This window comes from Drosophila santomea, chromosome 2L (assembly GCF_016746245.2).
Source record: "Drosophila santomea strain STO CAGO 1482 chromosome 2L, Prin_Dsan_1.1, whole genome shotgun sequence".
NCBI lineage: Eukaryota > Metazoa > Arthropoda > Insecta > Diptera > Drosophilidae > Drosophila > Drosophila santomea.
In genome coordinates this window covers 5,497,829-5,523,238 of record NC_053016.2, presented here as the reverse complement: position 1 = coordinate 5,523,238, position 25,410 = coordinate 5,497,829, and the positions used below count along the sequence as shown (strand labels likewise).

General features: G+C 42.4%; 2 protein-coding genes across 12 annotated transcripts; one reads left to right on the top strand and one right to left on the bottom strand.

Moving 5' to 3' along the window:
* Nucleotides 1-8: 8 nt before the first annotated feature.
* LOC120444018 (dedicator of cytokinesis protein 9) lies at nucleotides 9-24,996 on the bottom strand. 11 transcript variants are annotated; one of them, XR_006356455.1, is made up of 15 exons: nucleotides 24,178-24,996; nucleotides 20,720-20,761; nucleotides 11,734-11,850; nucleotides 11,076-11,629; nucleotides 10,709-11,012; nucleotides 9,824-10,645; nucleotides 9,133-9,765; nucleotides 8,741-9,076; nucleotides 7,008-8,483; nucleotides 5,339-6,949; nucleotides 5,132-5,278; nucleotides 1,877-2,087; nucleotides 1,493-1,781; nucleotides 810-1,426; nucleotides 9-703 (listed from the first exon to the last, which is right to left on the bottom strand). XR_006356455.1 is itself a non-coding variant. In XM_044005728.1 (15 exons), the coding sequence occupies exons 1-15, from the start codon at nucleotides 24,271-24,273 to the stop codon at nucleotides 615-617; spliced, it is 6,960 nt and encodes a 2,319-aa protein (XP_043861663.1). In that variant the 5' UTR covers nucleotides 24,274-24,996; the 3' UTR covers nucleotides 9-614. The 11 variants fall into 11 exon arrangements, 9 of the variants coding, with proteins under 9 accessions (XP_043861663.1, XP_043861671.1, XP_043861665.1 ...); XR_006356456.1 differs by having other exon boundaries at nucleotides 933-1,426; XM_044005728.1 differs by having other exon boundaries at nucleotides 1,194-1,426.
* On the top strand, nucleotides 2,291-5,102 carry LOC120444019. The gene is made up of 4 exons (XM_039623518.2): nucleotides 2,291-3,488; nucleotides 4,178-4,693; nucleotides 4,780-4,912; nucleotides 4,974-5,102. Exons 1-4 carry the CDS (start codon nucleotides 2,524-2,526, stop codon nucleotides 5,037-5,039), a joined length of 1,680 nt encoding a protein of 559 aa, XP_039479452.1. The 5' UTR covers nucleotides 2,291-2,523; the 3' UTR covers nucleotides 5,040-5,102.
* Nucleotides 24,997-25,410: the final 414 nt, after the last annotated feature.

Below are 25,410 nucleotides of genomic sequence, written 5' to 3'. Positions count from 1 at the left end.
ACTTTCGATTTAACATTTAATGCGTATATTTGTAATTAGTTCATTATACGATTTCACTAGAAAATGCATGTATGTAAATATATATCCGTAGATCTGTTAAATAGGTTTTTCCATTATCTGAATACTTTGGTAAGTTCTGTTGCTTGCGGGAACTTATTTCACTAGTTTAACTAACACTAACATTAATTTCATTTACGTTTAGGAATAATTCAATTATCAAACGATTCCTTAGCCATATCGAGTTTTGAAGAAGACACAAAGTTAGCAGATTTCATCTAATAAAGTAACTGGTACAGGTTGCGTTAAGTGCATCATTAGCCGATGGCGAAATAAAATCAAATCAAAGACTCGAATTCAAATAATAATAATGATAATAATATACAAGTTTAAAACTATATTCGGGCTGCATGTGATATCATGCATGCTATGCTAAAATATACAAATATTTGATGTAATTGTAAGTATCGAATCGTCCAACATAAAAATCTAACAACAATAAATTGGGAATTTAAAAAATAGTCGCTTAATGATAGTCAAATTAACATGTAATATCGGTTAACTGGAACTTATGGAACTGGTCGTTTAGCACACATAATATATTGTTTGGTTATCGGTTATGAATGGTGTGTGGAGTTCTGTGTGTTTATGTGGGAACTGTGGTGTTGGGTGCTGTTGCTGGTACTTTGATCAACAAAATACGGTCCTAAAAAAGGGAGAATTACAAATTCGTTAATACAAAATGGAAAAGCTAGGGATAGGGTTACGAAACATTTAGTTAGATTAGCCGAATTTGGTCAGAAAGCGCTTACGGTTAGTTTCGATTCGGATTAAAAGCCACCAAATTTGGATTGTTTAGGTTTTTCTGTGGTGTTAGTCACATGCGGATTGCCTCAGCCGAGGCGCAAACCATTAAGCCCAAAATCGAGCTTTACCTGCCGCAAGACAATTTGAAAATCAACGACAACTTCAAACAAAGGAACACCAATAGAGTCTATGTTACGTCTACATGGTTACGTGTGGTTACGCTAACGCATTACAATCTCTACGCCCACGTATCGAGCTCGTGTTATTTGAATACTTCAACATTCGGTTTGGTTTGGTTTCTGGTTAGCCGTGCGTGTGGGTAACTGACTGAGTTTCAGAATTTTGATATTTGATATCTTATTATGACTTTTGTTGGACTTAAGCAGTACTTGAGTTATGGGAGGCGCCACTGATCGCATTGAACAAAGCCATGCTATTGCGCTGGTTTATGCTGTCGGCATCGTCGCCGAGCGGCTGGAAGGACTCGTCGTCCAGCAACTCACTGAGCGCCTGGCACAGCTTCTCGTAGTTCTCCTTCAGCACATGATGGTACTCCTTCTGGTCAGCGCTGATGATCCGCTCGTTGAGGAACAGGGCCTTCTGGCACACCACAATGAAGTCGCTGCAAGGTGGTGAACGTAACATATGATTTATGAAGCTAAAAAGGCCAGTTACTATAAATGCATACCGAAAAACATCCTTAAGATCTCCGACGCGATCCATTGAGAAGTTGTTAACCACCTTGGCGTCGAGAAAGGCATGAGCGTAGGCCAAAGGACCAGCATTCACAGTCACCGCCACACTTCCCTGCAGACGCAGCTGCAACTTCTTCACATCGGCTGGTGGGAGAATGATCTCCTCCAGCTCTGAAACCTTGGATTGCATTTCATCGATGGCCACCTCGATGGGGCTCAGTTCTATGATTTCACGAGACTTGACCGGTATACGTTTAAGAACATATGGGAAGGAGTATTGAGCTGCAACAATTGAAAATTTAATAAAGAGCAACCAAGACATTAGAATAATATTCTAATGTCTTTGGAGCAACTGAAATGAGGTGCAAGTTTTCTTATTTTTATAACCGTCTTGCGTTTCCATTGCTCTTCTACGCTGCCACGGGCTGCTCCCGATTTGGTGAACGGAGTCTCGTACATGAAAGTGTCCACATCGTGATTCTGCTCGAATTCATTTAGCCTTTGGTCTAGTTCGTCTTTGGAGAAGAAAGGAATCACATGGGTGACCTGTATGTACGCAAGCTTGGCATCTAGTTCGTCTACTTTAACCTGAAAAACACGAAGTAAAATTAAATTATAGCACATTGTTTGTCCTAAGAAATAGTCTGTTAAGAATAATTACTATAACTATCATTCGGTTGATTTACAGTAGACCTTTATTTCTTTGGAATGCAATCAATGGTGGACCTGCACAAGTAACTTCGAGATCAAGTCGTCACTCCAGCAAATATCAAAATGGAGTTTGTTTCAGAATACCTATCCACTTCCCACCTTCAACCGATTTGGTTCAAACAGCTCAACAACTTTACTATTTACTAGTAAATTGTTTGTTATTTTTATACAACTACCACAGTCCGTACACTAGAGCCGCAAAAGTATCCAAATTTTGTATACAGTTCGCGTTCCTTCTTTTGGCACTAACCACAAGTTCATCAGATTGTCGGACAAACGGTAACTAATCCCCAGTACATTGGCTGTTGCCCCCATGGAGCAGCTCTTTGAGTTCCCGGCTCGTGCGATGGGCCTGGGATTGGTCCAGATACCGCAGATGCAGATACCAATCCCATGCACTAGGGAATACTCTCTAAATCCAAATGCAGTGGAATTCGTGCCATCTTTTCGCCAGAAATCCGAGCCCCCAAGCCCAGTGGCCAAAACCGAGTCGACCTCAACTACAACATTGCAGCGCACCGAGGTCGTTGGAGATGCCGTGAATCGTGTGGAAAATGGGTTTTTTCCCAAGCGCCAGATCTTTGAGCTACTTAGTCAACTGGGCGATGAGCAAATGCCTCTCGAGGAGATCGCGGTGGGTGTGTTACCAGGAGGACATGGTCTTAGTATGACTTTCAACACCAAACAGCACGACAAGCTGCAGTCCTTGGATCGCACTACTCCAGTAAACCACGGTCGGCAGTGCCTCCTGCTGGCTGTGGGCGATCAGGAGAAGCTGGCCAACAGACCTGAGACCGTCCTAGTCGCCCAGTTTCTCATCCGGGTCAACGATCTTTTGAACGAGAAGTATGAGTACGGTGGCGATGCATCCGTGTGTCCCAGGTGCACGTTGTGCTCCAATCGCAGCTATACGGAGCTGGAAATCGAGAACCAAATCGATTGCATAAAGGCATTTGAGAAATTTTTCACCTTCTCGGAATCAACTCTCTACCAAGACTTGGTTTCTCACAACGCCTTCAAGGAGCTGTGCCACCGGCTGGGCTTGATCGTGAGCCGAGATCAGATCCACGTTAATCGAGCTTCCACAGTAGTGCCTCCACCCACGGCACAGTCCTCCAGTGTCACCGTTTGCATGTCCAAGAACGAGATGGCACCGAATGTGGAGGCCAAGGCTTATAGCGGAGATGACGAGTCTCATTCCAACGGCAGTGAGCTGGCCGCGAATGGAGGTCAACACGAATCTATTTCGAATGAATATGTGACGGGAAAGCTTTACAGGTCGGTCTTATATTCAGCGTATATAGGGGAACTTATAAATCATAATTATACCCGTTACTCGTAGAGTAAAAGGGTATACTAGATTCGTTGAAAAGTATGTAACAGGCAGAAGGAAGCGTTTCCGACCATATAAAGTATATATATTCTTGATCAGGATCAATAGCCGAGTCGATCTGGCCATGTCCGTCTGTCCGTCCGTCTGTCTGTCCGTCTGTCCGTCTGTCTGTCTGTCCGTCCGTATGAACGCTGTGATCTCAGGAACTACAAAAGCTAGAAAGTTGAGATTAAGCATACAGACTCCAGAGACATAGAAGCAGCGCAAGTTTGTCGATTCATGTTGCCACGCCCACTCTAACGCCCACAAACCGCCCAAAACTGCCACGCCCACACTTTTGAAAAATGTTTTGATATTTTTTCATTTTTGTATTAGTCTTCTAAATTTCTATCGATTTGCCAAAAAACTTTCTGCCACGCACTATAACGCCACAAACGCCAAAGCTGCTACGCCACACTTTGAAAATGTTTTGATATTTTTTATTTTTGTATTTCTACCGATTGCCAAAACTTTCTGCACGCCACTATAACGCTACAAACGCAAAACTGTGTTAAGACTCTTTCTTCACTAGCTGAGTAACGGTATCAGATAGTCAACTCGACTATAGCGTTCTCTTTTTTTTTTATAACTTCAGATACGAGGACTCTGATGGATCGCAGGTGGTCAACGAAATGAGTGAGAATCAACAACATATTGAGCCCATGATGGTGGATGACTTCCAGTTGGACTTACCACCAACCACGCCGCCCAAGACCGTGGCAACCACTAGTGTGCCGGCCACCTTTCCACGGGTGTACAAGTCGGCCAAGGCCAAGTGCTCGGCTCGCGAGGCAGGATCTAATGGTCAACAGAGTGGCTACGGTAACAGAGCAGTCCGTTCAATGATGCAGCCGGCCAAGGGGTCACCCACGGCTTCACATTGTCGGACTATTGCAGTTGGTGGCCACCAACAAGCTGGATCGGCTGCTCCCCGAAAGCTCCCAATGGATTCGTGTCCAACCGGGATTGCCGGTAAGCAGAATAGGTTGACTCAGGCAAAATCAGGATGTGTTTACCAGCCTTCTGGCAGTTTGCAAGGAGTTGCAACAGGTCGCGTCACAAAACAAGGAAAAGCTGTTACAAACGTACAAAAACCGCAGTCAAATCATATGTGAGTTATACCAAAGTACCTTGGAGGCAGGAAAACCGAAATTGACCATGCCTTCCAAATGTATTTTTCTATTCGTTATTTTTCAGTTGCAAGACGGGTAAAAATTCTACGGCCAGTAGGATTGCCATAACTAATCAAAAGCAAACCAATGGCAACTCGCAGCGAATGATGCCAAGAAGCACAAACGCCTCCATGATGCGTCAATCCGAGGTCAAGCGGGTAAACCTCTAGCAAGTCTAATAGTTTATCCATTAATATAATACCCTGTACTCCATTGTAGCGCATGAGTTTGATGCGCGGCGACAGTGATTTGGATCTGCTTTATAACGAATATCTCTTCAAATGATTTGCAAATGCGTTATATGGATTCGTTGCTTGCCTTTCAAATATATTAGTTTTTCCAATCCAATCACAAATATGTATATACCCTTTACTTACCGGTGACGAGTCCATGATCATCTTGACTACATCGGCTCCAAACTTCTCCTTGTACTGTTTGGCCAGTCGCTCAGAGATTTCGCTGAGCGATGTTAGCTTGGGCTCCTTGTACACAAACTCAATGGCATGATCTTCTTCAAAGTACATCTAAGAATACAATTAAGTTTAGTATTATTTAAAAGGGTAATCAATTTGTGGATTACTCACCAGTCCATAGAATACCACCCTGTAAAAGCGGCCCAGCATTCTCTTTCCTGACCGATTCACCTCGCCTATTTTGTTGTAGGCCTGTGTGAGGTGTTCATAGCAGTGTGCCAGTTCCTGGTAACTACGATCCCTTTCGTACATGGGCAGGATGAGTTTGTAGAGCTCTCCAAGGCACTCAAATCTTTCAGCGCGGTCCAGGAAGTCGGCACACAGCTTGAGCTGCTCCAAAAGCATTTGTTCTGTGTACTGAGAATCCTGAGCACCAGCATCCAGTTTGAGACCTTGCTCATCTAGGGGTATATTCGTAGATATCTTGCCGAATGCAGTGGATGACCAACTGAGAGTGCAACCTCCTCTAAGTCGGAGATATTCGCACATCAGTGCAGCAATGTGGAGATGGCAGCAGGCAGCCTCCGACAGATTTCCATTCTGCTCGTGATTTCTGGCCATGGTCACCAGCCAAGTGTGGCGAAGCTCTGGCGTGGAGGCATACGAATTGGCTAGGGAATACTGTAGTTCCAGCAATCTTTCAGGATCCATATGATGAGCCTGCATTTGGGCGGTGGCCATAAGTACAGTGCGCACTCGACGCGTTAAGTCCTTGACCTCCATGGGAAAACCGGTGCCCTTCATCGCCTTATCGCTATTCGCATAGCTATTGATGATTGACAAACTTTCCTGGAATCTAGCATTGTTCAGTCCAATTACGTTTCCAATCATCTGGGATACTGATATAATAACTTGCAGGTGTACGCGAGTTAGGGCTTTTCGGCCACTGAATTCAAAGTTACTGCGCATGAGAAGATACAAAACAGCACAAGATTCGTGGCGAATCTCCACTAGGCGACTATCGCAGGCCTTGAGAAGCTCATAAACCATCTGACCGCACAACATGGCATTTCCTTTGAAAAGAGCCATTGCATAGTTGTTTATGAAAGCTCTCAGTGCTGCAAAGACGTGTTTGGAGAGCCTTTCTGATTGACCCAACTGCAGGAATCTCAGGTAAACTCTGGCCACCTTGGGCAGGACTAAGCTATCGGCCAAGAGCTGTCTGAACTGCAGGACATACAGGCCCAAGCAGTCCAAAATAATCATTCCCACTTCGGTGGCCAAATTCGATTCATAAAGCGCCAACTGACTTCTAGCCAGAGTATCGATATCCTCTAGTAGATGTTCCCGGGTTTGATTCAAAGTTCCACTGGATGGCTGCTGTTCCTGACTGCCGTTTTCCAAGCCTGTGGGTGGTTGAGTTCTAGCTGGAAGAGTGTTGGCCTTGGCCAAACGACCCTGACGGGTTTCTGTAGATATCACTACACTTTTCTTGCCCACATATCGGAACTGCAGCAGGCAGAGATCCAGAATGGAGAGAAACTGCAGTGTCTCGGATTCATTGCAGTTTTGCCACCAAGCAACCATCTGTTCTTGTGACAGGTGTTTGATGATGAAAAGGAAGCCCAGAAGAAGGTCCTTGCTTTCCACAGAACTGAACTTATCGCAACGGGAGAGAATCTGTGCGTGGGTAACGCTCACTGACCGATTGTGTCCATTTCGGAGGGCCACATCTGTGTCTCCATTCGTATACGCTCCAATTGTGGTGGTGTCCTGAGAGTGCTGAAAAGAGGATGCATGTTAGCAATGCTTTACTGGCTTCAATTAGACAGCACCTTACCCCCGAGTCCGTATTCGAGTTCAGTGAGAGATTAGATATCCCATTGCTAATGGGTTGGCCAGCGATAGCGGCCAGATAGTTGTGCTCCTTCATGTGCACCGAGGTGCGGTATGGACTCGCTTGATCGCAGTGCATAGTCAGGCGATTCTTTGAACGCGGCGTGGACGTCAGAGAGCCGAAAGTGGAGGAGTCCTTGCTGAACACATAGCTACTGGAACAACTCAAGCGCTTGGTATAGGAAGCGGAGTCCGCATAAACGTGTCCGTTGGGCGTACAAGCTCCAGACTCCGATAAATCATCAATCCGATGGATGTTGTCCATCACCACGCCCAACCACGGAACATAGAGCAAGGCAATCCTTGAGAGCTGGCCCTTCTGCTGATATCGGTTATCCAACTCGTGTTTGGCCAAGAGATCTTTGAAAATGCCCAACGCGTGTCGCCTCACATGGCCCACTTCATTCAGGCTGCTCTTCAATTCCTGAAGCAGTAGTCCGGATAGAAAATGTTGCCGACAGAATTGTTCGGAAAGAGTAAAGTGCTGCATCATCTCAGGTGGTCTGTTCTTCGGATTCAAAACGAATGGCAGATTGAGTGGCACATAGTGCTCATGCTGGCAGATCTCCTGCAGAAAGTTGAACTTGTATTCGTGAAGTATCCGCGGATTGCCAGGCGAAAATTCTGCCATATAACAACGAATCAAACGGAATACAAATCCCCTGTCCATGTAACTCAGACACTGGCGCACAAACTTGGCCAAAGAGCGATTCAGCAAATGAGTTTCCTCACTTAAGTCCTCAAATCGAGTGGTTATGTAGGGCATTAGTGCCTTTATCAATTGTTCCACACGATCCCCATATTCCTTGGGAAATCGCTCGTTGCGTAGCATTCGAATCCTGCCGGTGGCCAGCAAGTGCTGAGCCATACTTTTGATAATCAGATCGAAGAATATCGACGAGTATCTCATGAATTTGTTGACTATGAGGAAATCGGGATTGCTAGGATTAAGGAGATAGGGCAAATGCCTGCAGAGTTCTCCATGTACCGTCCTTTGCCTAGCAGTTTGTTGGCTGTAGTAGGGTGCGTGAAATACGTATTTCACATAGGCACCCAATAGATCAGATCTCTTCGCCTGATCACTGATCAAATGGATGATGTTTGTTATCAAGCGGATGACGTTCAAACCGATTTCTTCGGACTGCGTGTGAACTAGCAGAGTGAACAGCTCATTGAGAACCGTGGGCAAGTAGTTAATCAAGGATTTCATATCAATGGCGTGGGCCGCTTTCAAGATCTTGCAGGTTTCCGTTTCCGCTGGCACCGCTCCAGTTTTGCCCCCCTCCAGCAACCGTTCACAGTGTCCAAAGAAGTTGTGCAAGTGCTGGTCGGCAGTCAGAACCGTGGAGTCCAGACGCAATCCCACCGTATATAAATTCCTCTGATTGTCGATCCACTGAATATCCGGACCGCAGTTCTGCTGAGAAATTGGAAGGGTTTGTAGGCAGCCATGGGTGGGGTGGATAGTGGGTGGTTGGTGGTTGGTGGTTGGTGTTTGGTGGTGCAGTTAGCATGCAGATCAGTGCGGAGAAAGAGAACACAGAAAAAGAGCACAGGTTAGTTGGCAAGCCAGGGAATGAGTGTATGGGTACGACGAATGTTGGGTAAGAGACAATACAAACATTTCATGAGTTGATGAACGACTTTTGCGCAGCACACAACGAACACACAACTTACCCCTTTGCCCCATCCCAAGGGTTGTATGGAAAGATAGCCAACTGGCAAAGTGGCAGCCACCGGAAGTTGCTGTTCCTCCAGGCATATCCGATTCTTCTGGAGCAATGGCAACCAGGCGTAACCAATAGGTGTTTCAAACGCCGCATGCGCATCCCTTTTCTTGCTGAGGTTACAGGACACGTGGTAAAAGGAAAACAGCAGGTGGTGTTCCGGAAATAGTCCCAGCGGAAGACGTAGCTTGATTTCCTCGTACCAGGTGGGCGTTACATTGTGATGCAGCACCGGACAGGCAATCTGCGACACTAAAAGATCCTGGCCAGGACGCCCATATATGCACTGCAATCAAAATTCAGTTATATATTCATACTTTTGGGGTATTTTATAAGCTGTACCTTTAAGGGTTTGCTGTACTCCCCGTCGCCATCACGTAGCTCCACCACGACCGTGATATTCCTGGCTCTCGAGAACAGTTTCTGGCTGTCGAATTGCAGACTCAGTGGATACACATAGAGGTGGTTACAGAAACTCGTATAGGGGTGGGCATCCCGTTCGCTTTGGCTTTGGAATTCGGCCACTTCCACAGTGGGCGGTTGCTTGGAAGATGGACTAAATGTGGACAAGGGCGCCAGTGATTTGCTTAAGCCGCAAGGTGTGGTTTGGTCCAGGAACTGCATCTGCATCTTAAGGCTGCCAGGAATAATAGTTAGTTTGCTCAGTTTTTCAGGCTTGCGATAATCGACCAATAGCTTAAGTAGTTCCTCATCCTTCAGTTTGGGTATCTCCTGGCGATAAATGGGACTGAATTCGAACTCTCTCTTCGGATCTACATCCAATTCGTGGCTGTATTGCTTGAAGAGCGGTCTGGCTGCCCAGGCAAAAGGCTGCCGGTAATGTCCAATATGTTGAGCATAGCTCTTCGCCGCTTTATAGACCTTTTGGCCCAGCTTTGGATCCTTGCCAGCTTTGAGATACGGTTCGGCAACCTGGGCTATGCCTGATTGCAGTATTTTCTCTATTCGCACCACCTGTAAGAGATGACCTTTAATCTATATGCTAATTAGATTATAGTTATAAATTACTAACCAGATATATATCTGCATGCGGAGCTGTCACGGAAAGCAGACATTGTCGCAGTTGCTGGAATTGCTGTCGATTCGATCGCAACAGCTCGGCAGACACTCCATCGAACAGGGAATGAGGTGCCTGGCAAGCGGAACTCCTTTCATCGCCCTCCGCTGACTTTCTCGGAACGCCACAACCAGCAACCGACGAAGGTACTGGCATATTTGGCAATAGCTGTGCAGCCCACTGCTCATTTACGTTGAAGTAAAAGTTCTCGCTCAGCTTTCGGTTTGCCTTGGCATCGAACAAGGCCAGGCTGGTGATATAGGGTTCCACCTGCTGTTCGACTCCGCTCGCAGAGCCCTCGTCCTGTGGGATGCACTGCAGCCGGAAGCGCAGGTTGTGGCAGTTGAGCAGTAAGCGTGTGCCAAAGTGCTCGCGATACTGCTCCACACTATCGCTACCGCTGCCCTTGACCGGCGACTGATAGCAGGCAAATAGCCGGCGGCGCTGTTCCCTTCTCGCCAGAGCTATCGAGTGATCCGTTTCCCGTCCATACTTCATCAATTGCGGATGCAGCGATTGATCCAAGCCCTTCAAAGTGCCAAAGGTGGGCGGCTCCATTGCGGGTGGCTGCAGCTGGGGACTTGGATTCGAGCCTATAGATGGCTGCCGTTCCAGTGAAGCATTTCGCTTCTCTTCTTGTGCGCGATTCTGGGCCAAAACCGATGAAATTTTGCTGAGCCAGTCCTTAAAGTCCTGTTCGTTTTCGGCAGCCAGCGTGAAGGACTTATGGCCCGTCGTCATGCGGAGCTCAAAGCAAAAGCGACCGCGTTTCGGATTCTAAAATGTATTAAATATGATTATTTGTGGCTCTATAAATTAACTCTGAATGTAGCCACTCACCTGAACCACATCTGTGCAAAAGTCCATCACGATTGTGGCTTTGGCTTCGCCCTGCTTCTCGTCCTTGTGCAGTTCTAGGATATATGTGCCATCTATCTCCTGTCGCAGATAGCAGTAGCGTCGCTTAAACGACTTGTTGCCAATATTGGCAAACATCCGATCTGATGCAGAATCGGGTCCCTTTAGGAGATATCCCTGCTTGGTTATGGTGTCCGCCTGGGAGCGTGTCATCTGCTCGTCAATGCGATCCTGATCCGCATCGATTTCATAGACCTCTTCCACCAGTTCCTCGGCAGGTGATATGCTAAGATAGAATGATCCAATTAATTGGATAGCAAATGATAGAACTATCAGTTGGAATAAATACCTGGGCAGATCGTGACAGTTTCCACCGTAGGCATTGTATTTATAGTGAATCAAGTGATTCTTTGCCCTGTAAGTGTACAGAGCCTGCCTTGTGAATCTGGTGCACTCTGCCCTGGATCCGTGAGGCTGGCCATCGAACAAGACCTCGCCCTGCCCATCATCCGCAAACTCATCCAACTCCTCCGGCTGGGCCAGATTCGAGCGGAGTGTAATCGACGACAGGGCTGACTCATATGAGGAGTCCTTGTGACTGGACGAGCCATTCGAGCACTGTGAACTCTTCCTGGAGAGTTGCCCATGTCCATTGGAGTTGTTCAAACTGCTGCTACTGCTGCTGCTTGTGTGCCCATTGCCATTCCCATTCCCGTTCCCATTCCCGTTGTGGTGGCTGCCATTCGACTGTATGCTACCCTGGCGACTCACTTGACTGTGTCCATTCCCGTTCGTTATCATGGCAGGACCATGGAGGGGACACACGATCGCCTCATTGGGAGGATCGAATCTGTCCGCCACTGATTTGGCATTGGTGCGCTGCTTGCGGGGCATAATGATCTCCTATTGGGGCACAAAGTATAAGATAAGATTATATTATACATAAATAAATAAATACATAAATATGTGTAAAGCTAATCAACTATATGGTAGATTATTTCACTCACCGAGACATCATCCACGGGATAGATGAGTAGCTCCCGCTGCGGATCATTTTGGATAACAGTTTTATTTTTGGCTATAAAGGCTTCAAAGTCGATCGGCTCCACCACGAGTGGCTTGGTCTGAAATAAGAAGTATATGTTTTTATTTTCCAAATGTTTGTATGCTAATTTATGCGGGCCACTTGTAAAAGCAGAGCAGTCCCTATTAATAGCACTCCCCTCAAAAAAAAAAAGTAATGCCCAAATGTTATCCATTCCCGATGCCGGAATGCAGACGGATTTCGAGAGATTTATAGATACAACGCACGTCATAAATTTATGGCCACTTGGTGATGTGCGAGGTTGGCTCTTAGCTTCACTACCCCACACAGTAAAGACCTTGGCCGCATTACAAAGCGGATGCCACTACTGCTACCCCTAGAGCAATGATATTATCCATGTCTGCCACTCGGCATAAACAAATTCATTTCGCTTTAACTCTAAACATTGCAAGATTTTAGCATTTTGCATTTCTCGCAGGCTTTTGCGTCTTGGATTTCGCAAGTCGATGATGAGGATACAATAATATCTGTGCCACAAGGTGTGTGACCCAACCTGTGACCCCACCCCACACAAACGATACATGACATGTCCATAGTGGGTTAAAGTGCCACTTCCGTTTTCGCATATCCATTTCAGGCTATCATGCTTTCGGGTATGCTGTCATTTTATTGTTTTCTCGAAACTCGAGGTGTGTGTGGGCTTGTTGTGTGTTTTATTCTTGGGCTTGGTTTATTTCAGGAAGACACGGGTCAACTCAGGCCATGGGAAAAGTTCATTTAGAACAACGTTTAACTGCGACATTGGATAAAGGATTGTCATAGGTTGGGATCGTTTATTAGGGAGAGCATTTAGTTTGGGTGGGGTAATTAGCACAAATGCTTCCAAACAACTGTTTAGTAATTTAAAAGCAAAAAGTCATTATGAAACCTTTTTAAAGTTGCAGGTAGCTTAAATTGAAAGCACTGCAGTTTGCAAGGTCAGACATTTAAAGGTCGAGCTTTTTAGTTTTAAAGGTTATACCCAATAGAAATCCATAAGATATTGGCAGGCAATCCATCTATATCAGCTGTCAGCCAGTTCCATTGGCAAACCTTGGCTTTGGCCCGGATTCCAATCGCATGTACTTCATGCCCAGCCACGCCCACAAAAGTATATGGCCACTCCACCCCCTCCCTTTTCCACTGCAATGTCATTGCACTCGCCCACTTGGCCACTTTTGGGCTGGAGCTTGGGGGAAAGCATTTTCCATTGTGAGCTCAGGTTCGAGCCTTTTCCTGGGGCTCCTCCGTTTTCCATTTCGCCTCTTGGCACGCACCGCATGCAAATTGGCAGACGTCGCCGCTTGCGTAATTAAAACCACAAACCGGCGACAAGCTCAACTAATAACAAAAAAAACAAAAAGAGCTACAGGTAAAAAGTACACCTACGGCTATGCGACAAGTGCATGGGCATTGCGTAAAAAAAGGCAAACTCATCAGCGATCGGCTGGCCAATTGGGCAATTACCAAATCGATTGGCCGGCATAAAAAGCGCGAGAAAGTTGGGCAAACATTTTCGGTGGCTAATTTTCGATTTTTACTTTTTAGTGGGGTGCGCCAAGTGCAAGTCTTCAAAATGCATTGCCCTGCAGACACGCAAATTCGCGGTAAAAGATTCCATGAGGCACAACTGGTCCAGGTCTTCAGCAAGGCGTGAAGACCTCAAAGATCCACCAACGACCACATACCAGTGCTCAGCAATCATGATCTGAAGCCATTACGCGCTTAAATTCGAACAGTTAAGGCAGTTTTAGCAAACTTATTTCGTTTTGAAAAGTATCATTCGTAAGTACTACTAACTAAGTACTGTGAACCTGAAAATCATAGATAAATAATATTTCAGCAACGAAAAATTTAAGAATTCCGTAAAGCAAGTAAATCATTTTGTCATTTCTCGCAACTTGTTAGTTTCACATTTATAGGTACTTATTTGGCTTTTAGGTTCCGGCATCACAGATGATTATCTCTGCCAGCAGCCAGTTTCAATTTAACGCCAGCGGTTTGAGGCAAAACGTGACGATTTATGCATATTTCAGTGAAACATTGACCAGCCCTCAAGTGGCAAGTGGCAAGTGGCAAGTGGCAGTGGCAGTGGCAGTGGCAGTGGCAGTGGCAGTCTTCATACAATGCCCCCTTCTAAACAAGGCTTGACTTTCATTGATTTAAGCATGGCAATTGGCCCTGGCATGTCTTGAATGTCACTCGAGTTGGTGTCCCTTCATTTTCCTCGCTTATCAATTGAAATTGCAACAAGGCGGCAGATGCCTTCTTTATATCTGGTATATGGTATATATACCATAGAGAAATGCGGGAAAGGGTCACGAAAAGTTGGATCGGCTCATTCAGAATTCACTTTGAAGTGGAAACCTTTCAAGTGGTCTATGTCTATACTGTAGACTTTTCCCTTCCTGATTTGCATTTTCTGGCCACGGAATTATTGTGACTAAATTTAGCTTAACTTATTGCATATGATTTGTTGTGTCTGCGTCTGTCGAACTTTTGACCCGCACGTATAATGCTTTTGGGGGCTGGGTAAGTGGATATCTAACGTAAAAAACAATTCAAGGGGTTTTTCGAAAATTGTTCAAATTTTTAAAAGCTTTGCCGAAGATAGTGTGAGTGCAGGAAGTTTGGAAAAGATAGTGTGAGTGCAGGAAGTTTGGATTGGCGGAGCTTTGGGTTAGATTTGTTTTATTTACATTGCCAAAATGGATCGCCAAGTATTTTACGTTTTGCTACCAGTTTCATTCGGCATTTCTGGGCATTAATACTATTAATATGTAAACATGTGTATGTGGAGCAAAAAGTATACAAATGTTATGATTTGTTTATTTGCAGTGTATGGTCAATGGGAATAAGGCAGCTGGCATCCGTTCTGCGATAGAGGAATGCGGCATACAAATTCCATAAATTTATGCCCATGCAGGGATTTCCTGCTCCCCCAGCAAACATGATCCGCGAAAGGGAAGGAGAAGAATTCTACTGATAAAATGAAAGTAAAAAACATATATATATATATATATATATATATATATATTATTGCATGTATAAATTATTATAAGGCAAAGTGGTCATTATCAGTTGTTTGACTAAAGGAGAGGTTTGTCCAGTCATCGGATTTGCAACTTTAAAACTGGTTTCAGCCCAGTGAGTTATATGTTTTGGCCATCTTCGGTGGGTTTCACTGTCGCTGGGTTCAACGAACCGAACAGCATGTTTAAGTAATATTAAAAACCCAAGTCCAAGCCAAGTGCAAATCTGTAACTGGCCCACCCATAAAGGTGGCGACAAGTCAGCGCTTTTCCTCAACCATTCCAGACATGCCACTCAAACGCGTTGCCTAAAAGAAATAAATGAAAACTGAAAACTGAAAACACAAGTGAGCAACACAAAAAACCAAAGTCAACAAATTTCTCGCTTTTAGTTATACAACTAAATAATTTATGGCCCGCCTGGGCAAAAGTTGAACTTTCCAAGCAAGATATTCTATTCAAAAATGGGCAACGAATTTCACCCAGTTCCAAGTCCGCGATTCGTAGGCAAATTTACATGTTCGTACAAATGAGGAAGCTTATCATTAGCTCCGTTCAATTCAAAGTAAATACTTTGGCAGCGGCATTCATTAGATGACTTTTTGTTGTCCGCACAATGAGGGAAATGTGGCAGAGAAATGTCGGCTGCATAAGCGGCATTTAAATCATAAGAGCGACACAACTATAGCATAACTATAAGATATTTATGCACTAATCGCCCGCTGATCAGAGTTATATAAGCCACGATTTCTTACGCCGTTGCAGACCCATTTAAATAAGCCATGGAATAAAGTTCCGCCAACACTTTCATTTCTTTTACAATTTTAGCTTAGGTTGCAGACAAAATTAACTCATTTGTTTTGTAAATTATAATTTTCCCAAATTGAAACATTTTCTGAGCCACTTAAACTGTGCAAAATCTGTAATTGCGAATCCAAAACTTACTGTTATAAAAATCTAAATAAAAGCACTTACTCTACATAAAAAACACTTGTTTTTCTAATGGAGCGGGTTGAGACCCATAATGGTTTTAACCTGTCAAGGTCAAAAGCTAACTGGTCGGCAGCTCGTGTTGGCCAACTCGAGCAGAAGTACGAGAATAACCAGAAGCAACCTTGATGACAATATGTGGGGGAACTAAATGAAGACTGCGGCAGCAAAGGAAAATAATTGCCCTAAAAGCAGGAAAAGCAAGTGCAGCAAAAGTTGAACAAAAAAATAGCAAACAGTGGAAAATCCAAGGCAAGAGACAAAGACCAAAGACACAAAAAGTTCCCACGCAGAAAAAAGTATATAAAAGTGGGGAAAAAGAGGCAGCTTAATAATTACATAGGAAACTCATCCAATATCCAGTTCTTGGTCAGGTCTTGTTGTGCAGCGAATAATTAGCCATCGAACGGAGCCGAAAGAAAGTAAAAGAAAAGCAATGAAAAGCCAAGAAAAGCGCACACACATTTTTGGAGTAAGCGAGTAAGTGAGCAAACAATCGAACGACAAACATTTGCTGCAAGAATATTGCGGCAGACGCATTAATTGCCGACATCAGTAGCCGTCGTTGCCCCGATATCTTCGCATTTACAGATGCCTTGGAAAGTTGACAGTTTCAGTGCAGTTTCAGTTTTCAGTTTTCAGTGGAAAATTGGGTGTCGGCGAGCAGATCTGATGGATTCTGCCATCTGTGGCCGGGGCAACTTTCTAAAAAGTACTTAGCACTTTCAATTACAATCGTACAATGTGTCGGCGACGCCAAGAGGCCGGTTAAACAAAAAAAAAAAAAAAATACGGCAGCGAGAATCTGGCAAACTAATTACATTTATGGTTGCGTCGGTTTTCCATTGTGAGTGCAATGGGAGAGTGTGAAATATGTGTTAATTACACGCCGGCGAATGGTCATCGTAAAATTCAAGTGTCTCTCATTAATTGCTCAATTGTGGAGAGATCCAAACAAATCTCTTTGTGGTCGACAGACTCACAATTGGCCAAAAGTTGAAGTGCCACACGACACACCCATTTCATAATCTTCGGCTTGCCATTTAATGCCCAATCGAGCAGTTAAGCTGGAAAACCAGTTTTCAAAGAACGCAGTTGGTGGGAGTGTACTAAAGAAGTATCTAATTTATAAAGGTTTTAAAAAGGTTGATGCAATATGGTTTCGCAATATCATAGTTTAAGCCTCTGGGCTTAATAAGTATCTTCATATTTATCCAAGTATATCTTTACATGTGACAAATATGTATCTTTTGTGAGATAAGTATCTTTTTAAAAAGCACAATAAAAATTAAGCTGATTTGTTTCGCATTTTAAATCAGCCAAATGCTTTAATTCGATTTTAAGTATCAAATCAAAAAGCAATCTGCTTAATTAATAAACCTTAAGATCCACTAGCTGCGCTATAAATTCAGGCACGCTATTTAAAGTTTAAATTAAATGAAAATGTATGTCTTAATTTTCTGTTTTGATATGCAAAACAATCCGCCTGTTTGAAGTTTAATAAAAGAGTGATTATCTTGTTGCCACACATTTTAATTCTTTACTCAAAGAGAAAATCCGCCGCAAGATGACAAAACACTGACGGCCAGTACTCACTTTCGGTAAACTGAAGTCCGCAGAAGCAGCAGATCGTGCTGTCTTTTTGAGGGCATTAGAAACGATGCCCAATAGCAACTTTCATTCTGGGGAAAAACAAAAGCCTCCGCTTACAAAAGTTGCAAACAACAGAGAACAAATGACACATGCGGATTGAAATAAAGGTTACTGACATGTCAAATGAGTATCTCTCTCTATGCCAGTAGCCCTTTTACCCAGTTTAGCACATTTACAGAATGGGAATGAGATACAGTGGAACTGACTGACGCAAAACTCCGACTGGATGGATATTTGCTCAGAACTTTAAACTTCAAACACAAAGTTCGCACATTGTGATTGCGAAACGGAAGTGAGTTAGTGTGTTTTTGGCTTGTTTTATTTTGCAGTTAGTAAGTGTGTCAGCTGTAGCAAGTGCTAACTGCTTACTCACACCCCCTTTCAGCCTTTCAGCCTTTTACACATTCTCCTACTTATTTGGTAGTTCTGGCCAAAAGTGAATGACATTTGCACAAAATATTTGCCGTGGCTATGGAATTGCTGGCAGAATCAATGGCATCAGAACGCGCACAGGGAAATCTATTATTTGCATATTGTCTGAGGGAAAACTACAATACACTGAGCGCCAATAGAACAAGCAAAGTTAAAATTGAAATAGTCTTTTAATGCTTTGTTCAGGAAATGTTATTATCTAAGCACTAATTCCTAATTTCTAAGTTAAAATATTTTTAAGACCCTTGTCATGGCCACTTGTAAATATGAATAAAATGAATACCTAATTGAACATTAACAGACGATTCGCATGCATATTCGTTTCTTCTTCGCAGACCTTGCCATTTTCTACTTATGCAAATGTAGTTTCTCCGTAAACATGGAAGAGCCCATGTACGAATAGTAAGGGTTGGTCCGATGTGCAAATGAATTTGCTGCAAACAAGTAAAACTCGACAGCAAAGTTGAATCAAAAGGCGAAGAGTTGAATGCGAAGTGGGAGGACCAAATGGAGCTCCCCGCCAATTGTGTTCATTATGCAATAGAGCAAAGTGCAACAGCACCAACTCCAACAGAAACGAAAACAATTGTCAACAATAATTGTCGCAAATAAACACAAAAGTTGTCTAGAGTGGAACGTTTATCACGACTAGATGTTTGAACTTCAGTGTGGGTAGAAGTACATATGTATGTATGTGTGGGTGGGCGTGGTTAAATATATTTGTCAATTACTCGATGATTTCATCGAACTCCATATGGTGGGTAGAAAAATGTTAGCAAAGGCTTTTAATTCGCAGTTGGGCAACAAATTGCATTCTACTAAAGCGTATGGCAGCATCTCCAGAAAAACACTTGTTAGGATTGTTATCTAAAACGTTTACTAAAGCGATTAACTTAACAGGAAAGTTGTTTATTTTATGATAGCACGTAGTTAAATAGACCAGTCTGGAAGGAAAAAAACTCTATAAAATACCAAGTGTTTATTGGTAAAATATTTACATCTCTGATAAAACTAGATTGCAGACCAGCGAGTGGTCAACAAACTTCAACTTGTAGTCATTATTACCTTCTATCAGGTAAGTATAGTTATAGTAGTATTTGGAAAACCTCTTAAACTTTCGTTGTAGAAAGAGAAACCGCATGAGCAGAGACAAAAGACCCTTCAAAACCCATGTGACAGCATTCGAAGTTCCCTTTTTTTCGTGTTTTGATAAGCTTACACGGCGACCAATGAAAATCTCGACAATACTTTACACCTTTCACTTCCACGGAGCGGAGTTTCTCCTACGAATTTACAAGCGATTCATGATCAGCACTTCACTTTATTTGGCACCTTTCTGGGTTCTTTCACATTTGTACTTCATTCACTGTTTTCTGCAACTTTGTTTTCGCAGCTTATACTCGTGTTCGTTTGCAATTTATCAGTGCATAAAAATCTGGCACATTAAAATGCCACCAATTTGTTTGAAATCAAGCCTGAGTTCTCGGCGAATAAACAATTGTTTATTTTGGTCAGCCGTAAATAAAAGCTTGGAAATTCTTGATAAATCTGCAGTGAGCAATAAAATAGACAAAAATAAATTTAAAAAATGATTAAGCGCCGCACACCTCAAATATATTTATTTATTTGGAGGGTTTTTGCTTTTTTTTCGGTCCATTGAGCGAGAAATTTAAACAACTCAATTTAAGCAACGCAAATTGAAACTTTATTCTGCAACAAATTGCCAACTCATTGAGAGGAAGCTACCTATTATATACGTTTTTTGAATGTCAGAGCTGGCACTGCACCGATAGTTCTAACGGTACTTTCGATAGCTCTTAGTGAAGATGAGTCTTCCGAACTCCATTGTACGCAAATCTTCGTTTATTGCACGTCCTAGCAGTTCGAAATGTAATGGGGTTTGTCAATGAGTCAATCTGTAGAATGCATTCGACGCCTTGCTTGATTGCACCTGCCGATGCGATTGGAAAACTGGAAAATGCGACTCATTCCCACTTGAGACCTGTTTGATGGCGATACTTTATTTTTGAGATACTAGTTCGTGTTTGGTATTCGGTTTCAGATACTAGCTACAGGTAGAGGTAGAGCTACAGGTTCAGGTTCAGGTTCGGTTCTGGTGGGGAGGCACGATTTCAATGTCAATATTTACACGACTGCCGCACCGATAAACATAAAAAGTTAGCATCATCGTCGTCGTTCATTGCTGTTTTAATTGCTGCGCGGCAACCTCTTCCTAGTTTGGCCGGTTGGAGAAAATATCCATAAAAGAAAGTTTATCTCTTAAGCAAAATCAAATTAAAAGAACCGTGACATATTCAAATTAATCACGCAGCCGGCCCGAAAAAGGAGCGTCATCAGAAATAACGAGAGTGTGAAAAGTCGAGCAGATGCAATGGGTGGTGGGGTGGAAACTCGGGAGAAGAGAGTCAAGGTCAGTTGGAGGAATCGATAAAAGTTTGTCGCCACCAGGCTCGGAAAATATGTAGGAAAACGAATAAGGACACATTGAGGTCACTGATTATTGTTATTGTTGTTGATGGCGGGGCAAAGTCACGCATATAAATGAACTGACATTGCTCCAGATATTAACAATGCTCAGAGAAATATGTAATATCCAATCTTATTCAAGCACTTATGAACTTTTATAATCAATAATACGCTAGATACACTATATTACGATATATATTACACTATATATACGATATATATGACCTATCCAAAGTTTATTATATACTAGCATTATAGAAAGTATAGAAAGGCTTCCCATTAGCTAGCTATATTTTCAGTGTAGTATATTTTTACCGCAATGGAGAGGCTACGCTGATGGCGGCCAGTGCAGTTCATCTAAAATGATACAGAAAAAGAAGGGGGGAAATGTTTGGGTCAGTATTACAAGCTCTGTTATTAATAGCCAAAGGTTGATCGGATGGGGGAATGGTTAGATGACCATGATACGGCGAGCACGCCCGCCAAACAAACTGAATCGGAGCAGAGTGGCGGTCATTAAATCGCAGACAACTCACGTCAACTCGGGGAAAAGCTCAAACAAAAAGATACAAAAAATAAAAGTTGCGAAACGATATTTCCGGCGGGGGATGGGAAAAAAAAAACACGGTGACCGACACTCAGAATAGAATCACGGAATACTCGTACATAAAATAAACAATAAAGCGGAGATGCGCAAAAAGAGCAAGCTACTAACAATAAAAGCACCACGAAATATATAATATATAAATATTGGATACGAATATGCCATGACCTGGAATTGAAAATATATAATGAATATGTTTCAAATCATTTATCACAAAAGCAATGCACAAGGTCTAAGTATTTAAACATTTAAGCAAAGCACATTTAAATTGAATAATAAGGCATAGTTGAGAAATTTATAATTAAAAAATGCATTTTATGCATAGTTTTTCAGTCCTTTTTGTCTTAGAACATAATGTAAATTAAACAAGTTAAGTACTTTGCATACCCCACCTTTGAAAAACGTAATGGGTAATGACAGTAGGAAAGTACGAGCACTTGGGCCATGACCATTTTACCCACTCCACTTCCGACTTAAAATTTTCCTCTTACCCTTATTGGACACTTAAAAACGTGCAGCTTTCAAAAGCAATAAAAAAAAACTTTTAAAAGTGGAAGTTCCCAGAAGGCCATTAAACTACCATATGGTATTAGACTAAATAGGCACATTAATTACATTTAGATTTATTAATCAGCTTAATAATGGATTTAAACGGTAGATTCTCCTACATCTCAACTACAGGTAATTCTTTCGAGCATGTTTTGATTTGGGTTCGTTTTTTTTTACTTATAAGGAACCTCTTCAGTTTATTGTTAGTTTTTTTATAGTGGTGCTTAACGCAGTTTGGAGATGAGGTCATGACGAAAAAGGTAAATGGTGCCTTGATATTCCCGAAATGGAACATAAAAAAGGCTAATTCATTCTCATAAATCATCCGGGATTTTTTGTAGGATCATACTGTGCGAAAATTGTGCTATAGAACCCAAGCATTTCAGTTGTAATCATAAACCGGATGTATAAATAAAATATAAAGGTTGTTCAGTTTTTTTTAAATCTTCCTAATGATATTTAAAAAGGCAGTTGTCCGACCGTTTCTTTAGTTAATATACAAAGTACATTCCAAAGTCGCAATTCGCTGATGTCAAGACATTCCAGCTTATCCAGGCCATTTCCATTATCTGAAACCCCCTCCAACTTATTTAGCCGAAACCACACATTTCATATTTGCCCTGATATCGGATAACAAAATGCGGCACATGTGCGCAGCAATAAGTTAACAAGTATTTAAACAAACAAGGCGGAAACACATAAACAAAATTCCATAAGTGAACCGAAAGCGAGCCATAAAAATTAACCCAAACTCAATGTAACTTATGGTTAAGTAATAGAATGATGTTTTTGGTTATGGAACTCCATTATTTTGACCCTGTGAACTGCAAAAAACGACATTAGCTTAACTAGACAACGAAATATTTAATTAATACATTTGGAGGGGGAGACATTTTTCTATTAAGTCTGCTGTTTGGGATGTGCAAAAGCCCATGACAGGTGGAAAATGGGGAGTACCACTCATAGCAACCCACTCAACCGCCGAAGCAGTTTTCTTTTTATTGGCGTGGAGCCATCTATCTGTCGACAGTTGCTTATTATGGTTTGATTGCCTGTCGGCAATCCGGTTGATTGCAGCTGTAAGTCGGCAATTGCTTATCATTTTGGCTTCGACTCTCACTCTACGCACTAATTGAATTAGGAGTCCCGCGGAGGAGAATGAGAACCACACACACCACCCACCATCTAATTGACATTGGAAGCGCGGCTAATGGCGCCCTAATATGATTTTCGTTTGGGACCGTAATAATGCAATTAGTGGGTACCATCATCAGGTGGAGTGGGAAGGAACTCATAGCTTTGAAGGCGCAACACGTGGGTGGAGTCCCCACAAAGTGAAGTCACACCCAATGCTCAAGCTGGTCTTAGTTATGTCCGTAAGTACAGAGGAACCTCGATAAATTGTGCTGTTAACCTAACAATGGTATAGTATATAGTAACTGCATACAGCAGTAGAATGAATGCCTGGATGATAGGTATGAAAATTGGAATTGTACTTAAGCACAATGCTAAACATTTTCTTTTTAATAATTACCATACTAATCATATAACATTTCCTTAACAGATCCTTTACAGACTACAATTTTCAGCACAGCCAAGTCACAGCTTCCTTAGCGAATTACCACTGTGCGCGATCCACGGCTAACATCATTATCGTTCAGCATGAATATAAACAAACAAAAGTAGAAGCTGCGGAGGAATTTTACAAATCTCACGACCTTGACGGATTCTTCGCTCTTGGGGCCTCTCTTCCACAATCTTCGGAAACAGAAATCGAGTCTTTTGAGTCTCTCTTCTCCAACAACTATGCATAGAATTACGATGAGATAAAGAACAAGTTTTCCCTTTCCTTAGCACATTTCCAATGTTGACTTTTCTTATGCAACATCTGATGGGTGGATGGATGGAAATGCTTTGCCTTATAAAACATTATGATCTCGATGATGTGTGCTAAGTGAAAAGAAAATATTATTAAAACTCAAAGCATTTGGACATGTGCCAAATGAAATGAAAACATGTCCAAGTCTGAGAGGTTGATTGGAAAAATATATGTACTACATGCAAATGAACCCATTTGAAATAAATTGTTTAAACAATCTTATCAACCGAAGATAGTTAAAACACAAAAGCAAGACTTTCGATATATTATTAATTATGAAATAACCTACAAAATACTTAGCAAGCCAACAAATATTATAAAACACTTTGAAATGTATATTTGTTTAATTTCATAAAAAATATCCATAAACAATATATTTTGTCTAAAATGATATTACCATTTTGGCCACAGCTGTATGTTTATGAATGTGTTGCAATGTAGGAAAATGTTCGTTTCTATATGGGAAATTCTGTCGCACACAGCCAACACACAAAGTCATTTGCATTCCGACAAATTCTATATAATTTCTTTTATTTATAATGTACATATATACATCCATGTATATGTATGTAAATAGGGAGGTAAACAAAACAAAAGGTGACATGCATTGCTGGAGACACACCCACACTAGCATGCAGATGTACGAAAAACAACAACTGCAGTTCTGAAAGTCAAAAATAGTCTAGGGGGAGTGAGCGAGATGGCAATAAGCAGGTGTAATAAGGGAATTTGTGAACTTACCAAAATCGCGCTCTCGCGCACCAGCTGAGAGACATTCTCTCTCATTTGCACCGCTGAGCCGAGCTTGTTTAAGCCGCGCGTAAACTTTCGCTCCATCCTGCTCTCTTCCTTGCTCTCTTTCAGGGATCAAACAAACAAGTTGTTGTTTTATTCTTCGCTCTGTTGCCTTCGTTGTTGTTGTTGTTGTGCGGAAACCGGCGGAAATTCAAAAATAGAGAGACACACACACGCACGCACGCACGCACACACACACGAGCAGCCAGGATGCGCTGCTGACTGCGCAGTCGACGTCGCTGCCAGCGATGACTAATACGTTATCCTTGCTCCGTTCACGTTTTTTTCACTTATTTCCACCTCGCTATTTGGAAACTCAAGAGTGCATTAAAGGCAACACTATAATTTGTTGTAAAAAGGATTCATGTGCGAAATTCTTGAATATCCATGTTATACACAAAACACCAATACACGCACGCAGAAATTCTCACGCCCCTTTCGGCAAAAATGACGGGGGGTCTTGTGCGAAAAAAAAACACTAACACCCACGGTAAATATTTTTAGCAGCCTCCGGCTTCTGGCATCCCGATTAAGAATATAAACAATATATTTTAACGGGCAACACACAGCTGTTTACACATTTTTTATTATCTGCTTGATTACTCGCAATTTACGTGCGTTTGCCGTTTGAGGTGTTTGTGCGTTTGCAGCGGCGATTTGAACGTACCGTTTTTGGCGTGGAGTTTATCTTTTCGAATTGCCGCTAACGGAGCGCTGAGCTCCTCACGCGAACGAGATCCACCGACTTTTGGGGGACGCGAAATGTTGGGGCAGCAATAACAATTTTGCAGCACCTCGATTCACTAAAAAATACTTCTGAGTGTGGCAAAATGCAGCCATCTGAGAAACGACCCTCGGTTCGGGAATGTAATGAGATAGCAGCGACTCGAACCCGCTGGCTTCAATAACAGAGGCTCTGTTAAGCGGCCAGGCAGCATAAAACGGTTATTTTTCAAACCAGTTCGAAATGATATATAGATACATTGTATAATCGGGATGTATGAGATAAAAAGTAACGGTTTCCTTAGATTCTTTAGTTTTGAATTTAACTTTTACAAAATCTATAAACTATTACTGATCTGTCATTTACTTTTGTTATCTAATAAGACCAGTAACATTTAAAGCCATAAAAAAGGTTTCAAAAAATTGATGCACTCAGAAATTTAAACATAAAAATCG

Bases quoted from the DNA above. Each gene is read 5' to 3' on its own strand.
- LOC120444018 (XM_044005728.1), bottom strand. From the start codon at position 24,273: ATGGAGCGAAAGTTTACGCGCGGCTTAAACAAGCTCGGCTCAGCGGTG. The intron at 9,766-9,823 runs GTTAGTAATTTA...CATCTCTTACAG, and splicing joins CGCATGCAGATATATATCTG to GTGGTGCGAATAGAGAAAAT. The intron at 1,427-1,492 runs GTATGCATTTAT...ACCACCTTGCAG, and splicing joins GATCTTAAGGATGTTTTTCG to CGACTTCATTGTGGTGTGCC.
- LOC120444019 (XM_039623518.2), top strand. From the start codon at position 2,524: ATGGAGCAGCTCTTTGAGTTCCCGGCTCGTGCGATGGGCCTGGGATTG. The intron at 3,489-4,177 runs GTCGGTCTTATA...TTATAACTTCAG, and splicing joins GTGACGGGAAAGCTTTACAG to ATACGAGGACTCTGATGGAT. The intron at 4,694-4,779 runs GTGAGTTATACC...GTTATTTTTCAG, and splicing joins AAACCGCAGTCAAATCATAT to TTGCAAGACGGGTAAAAATT.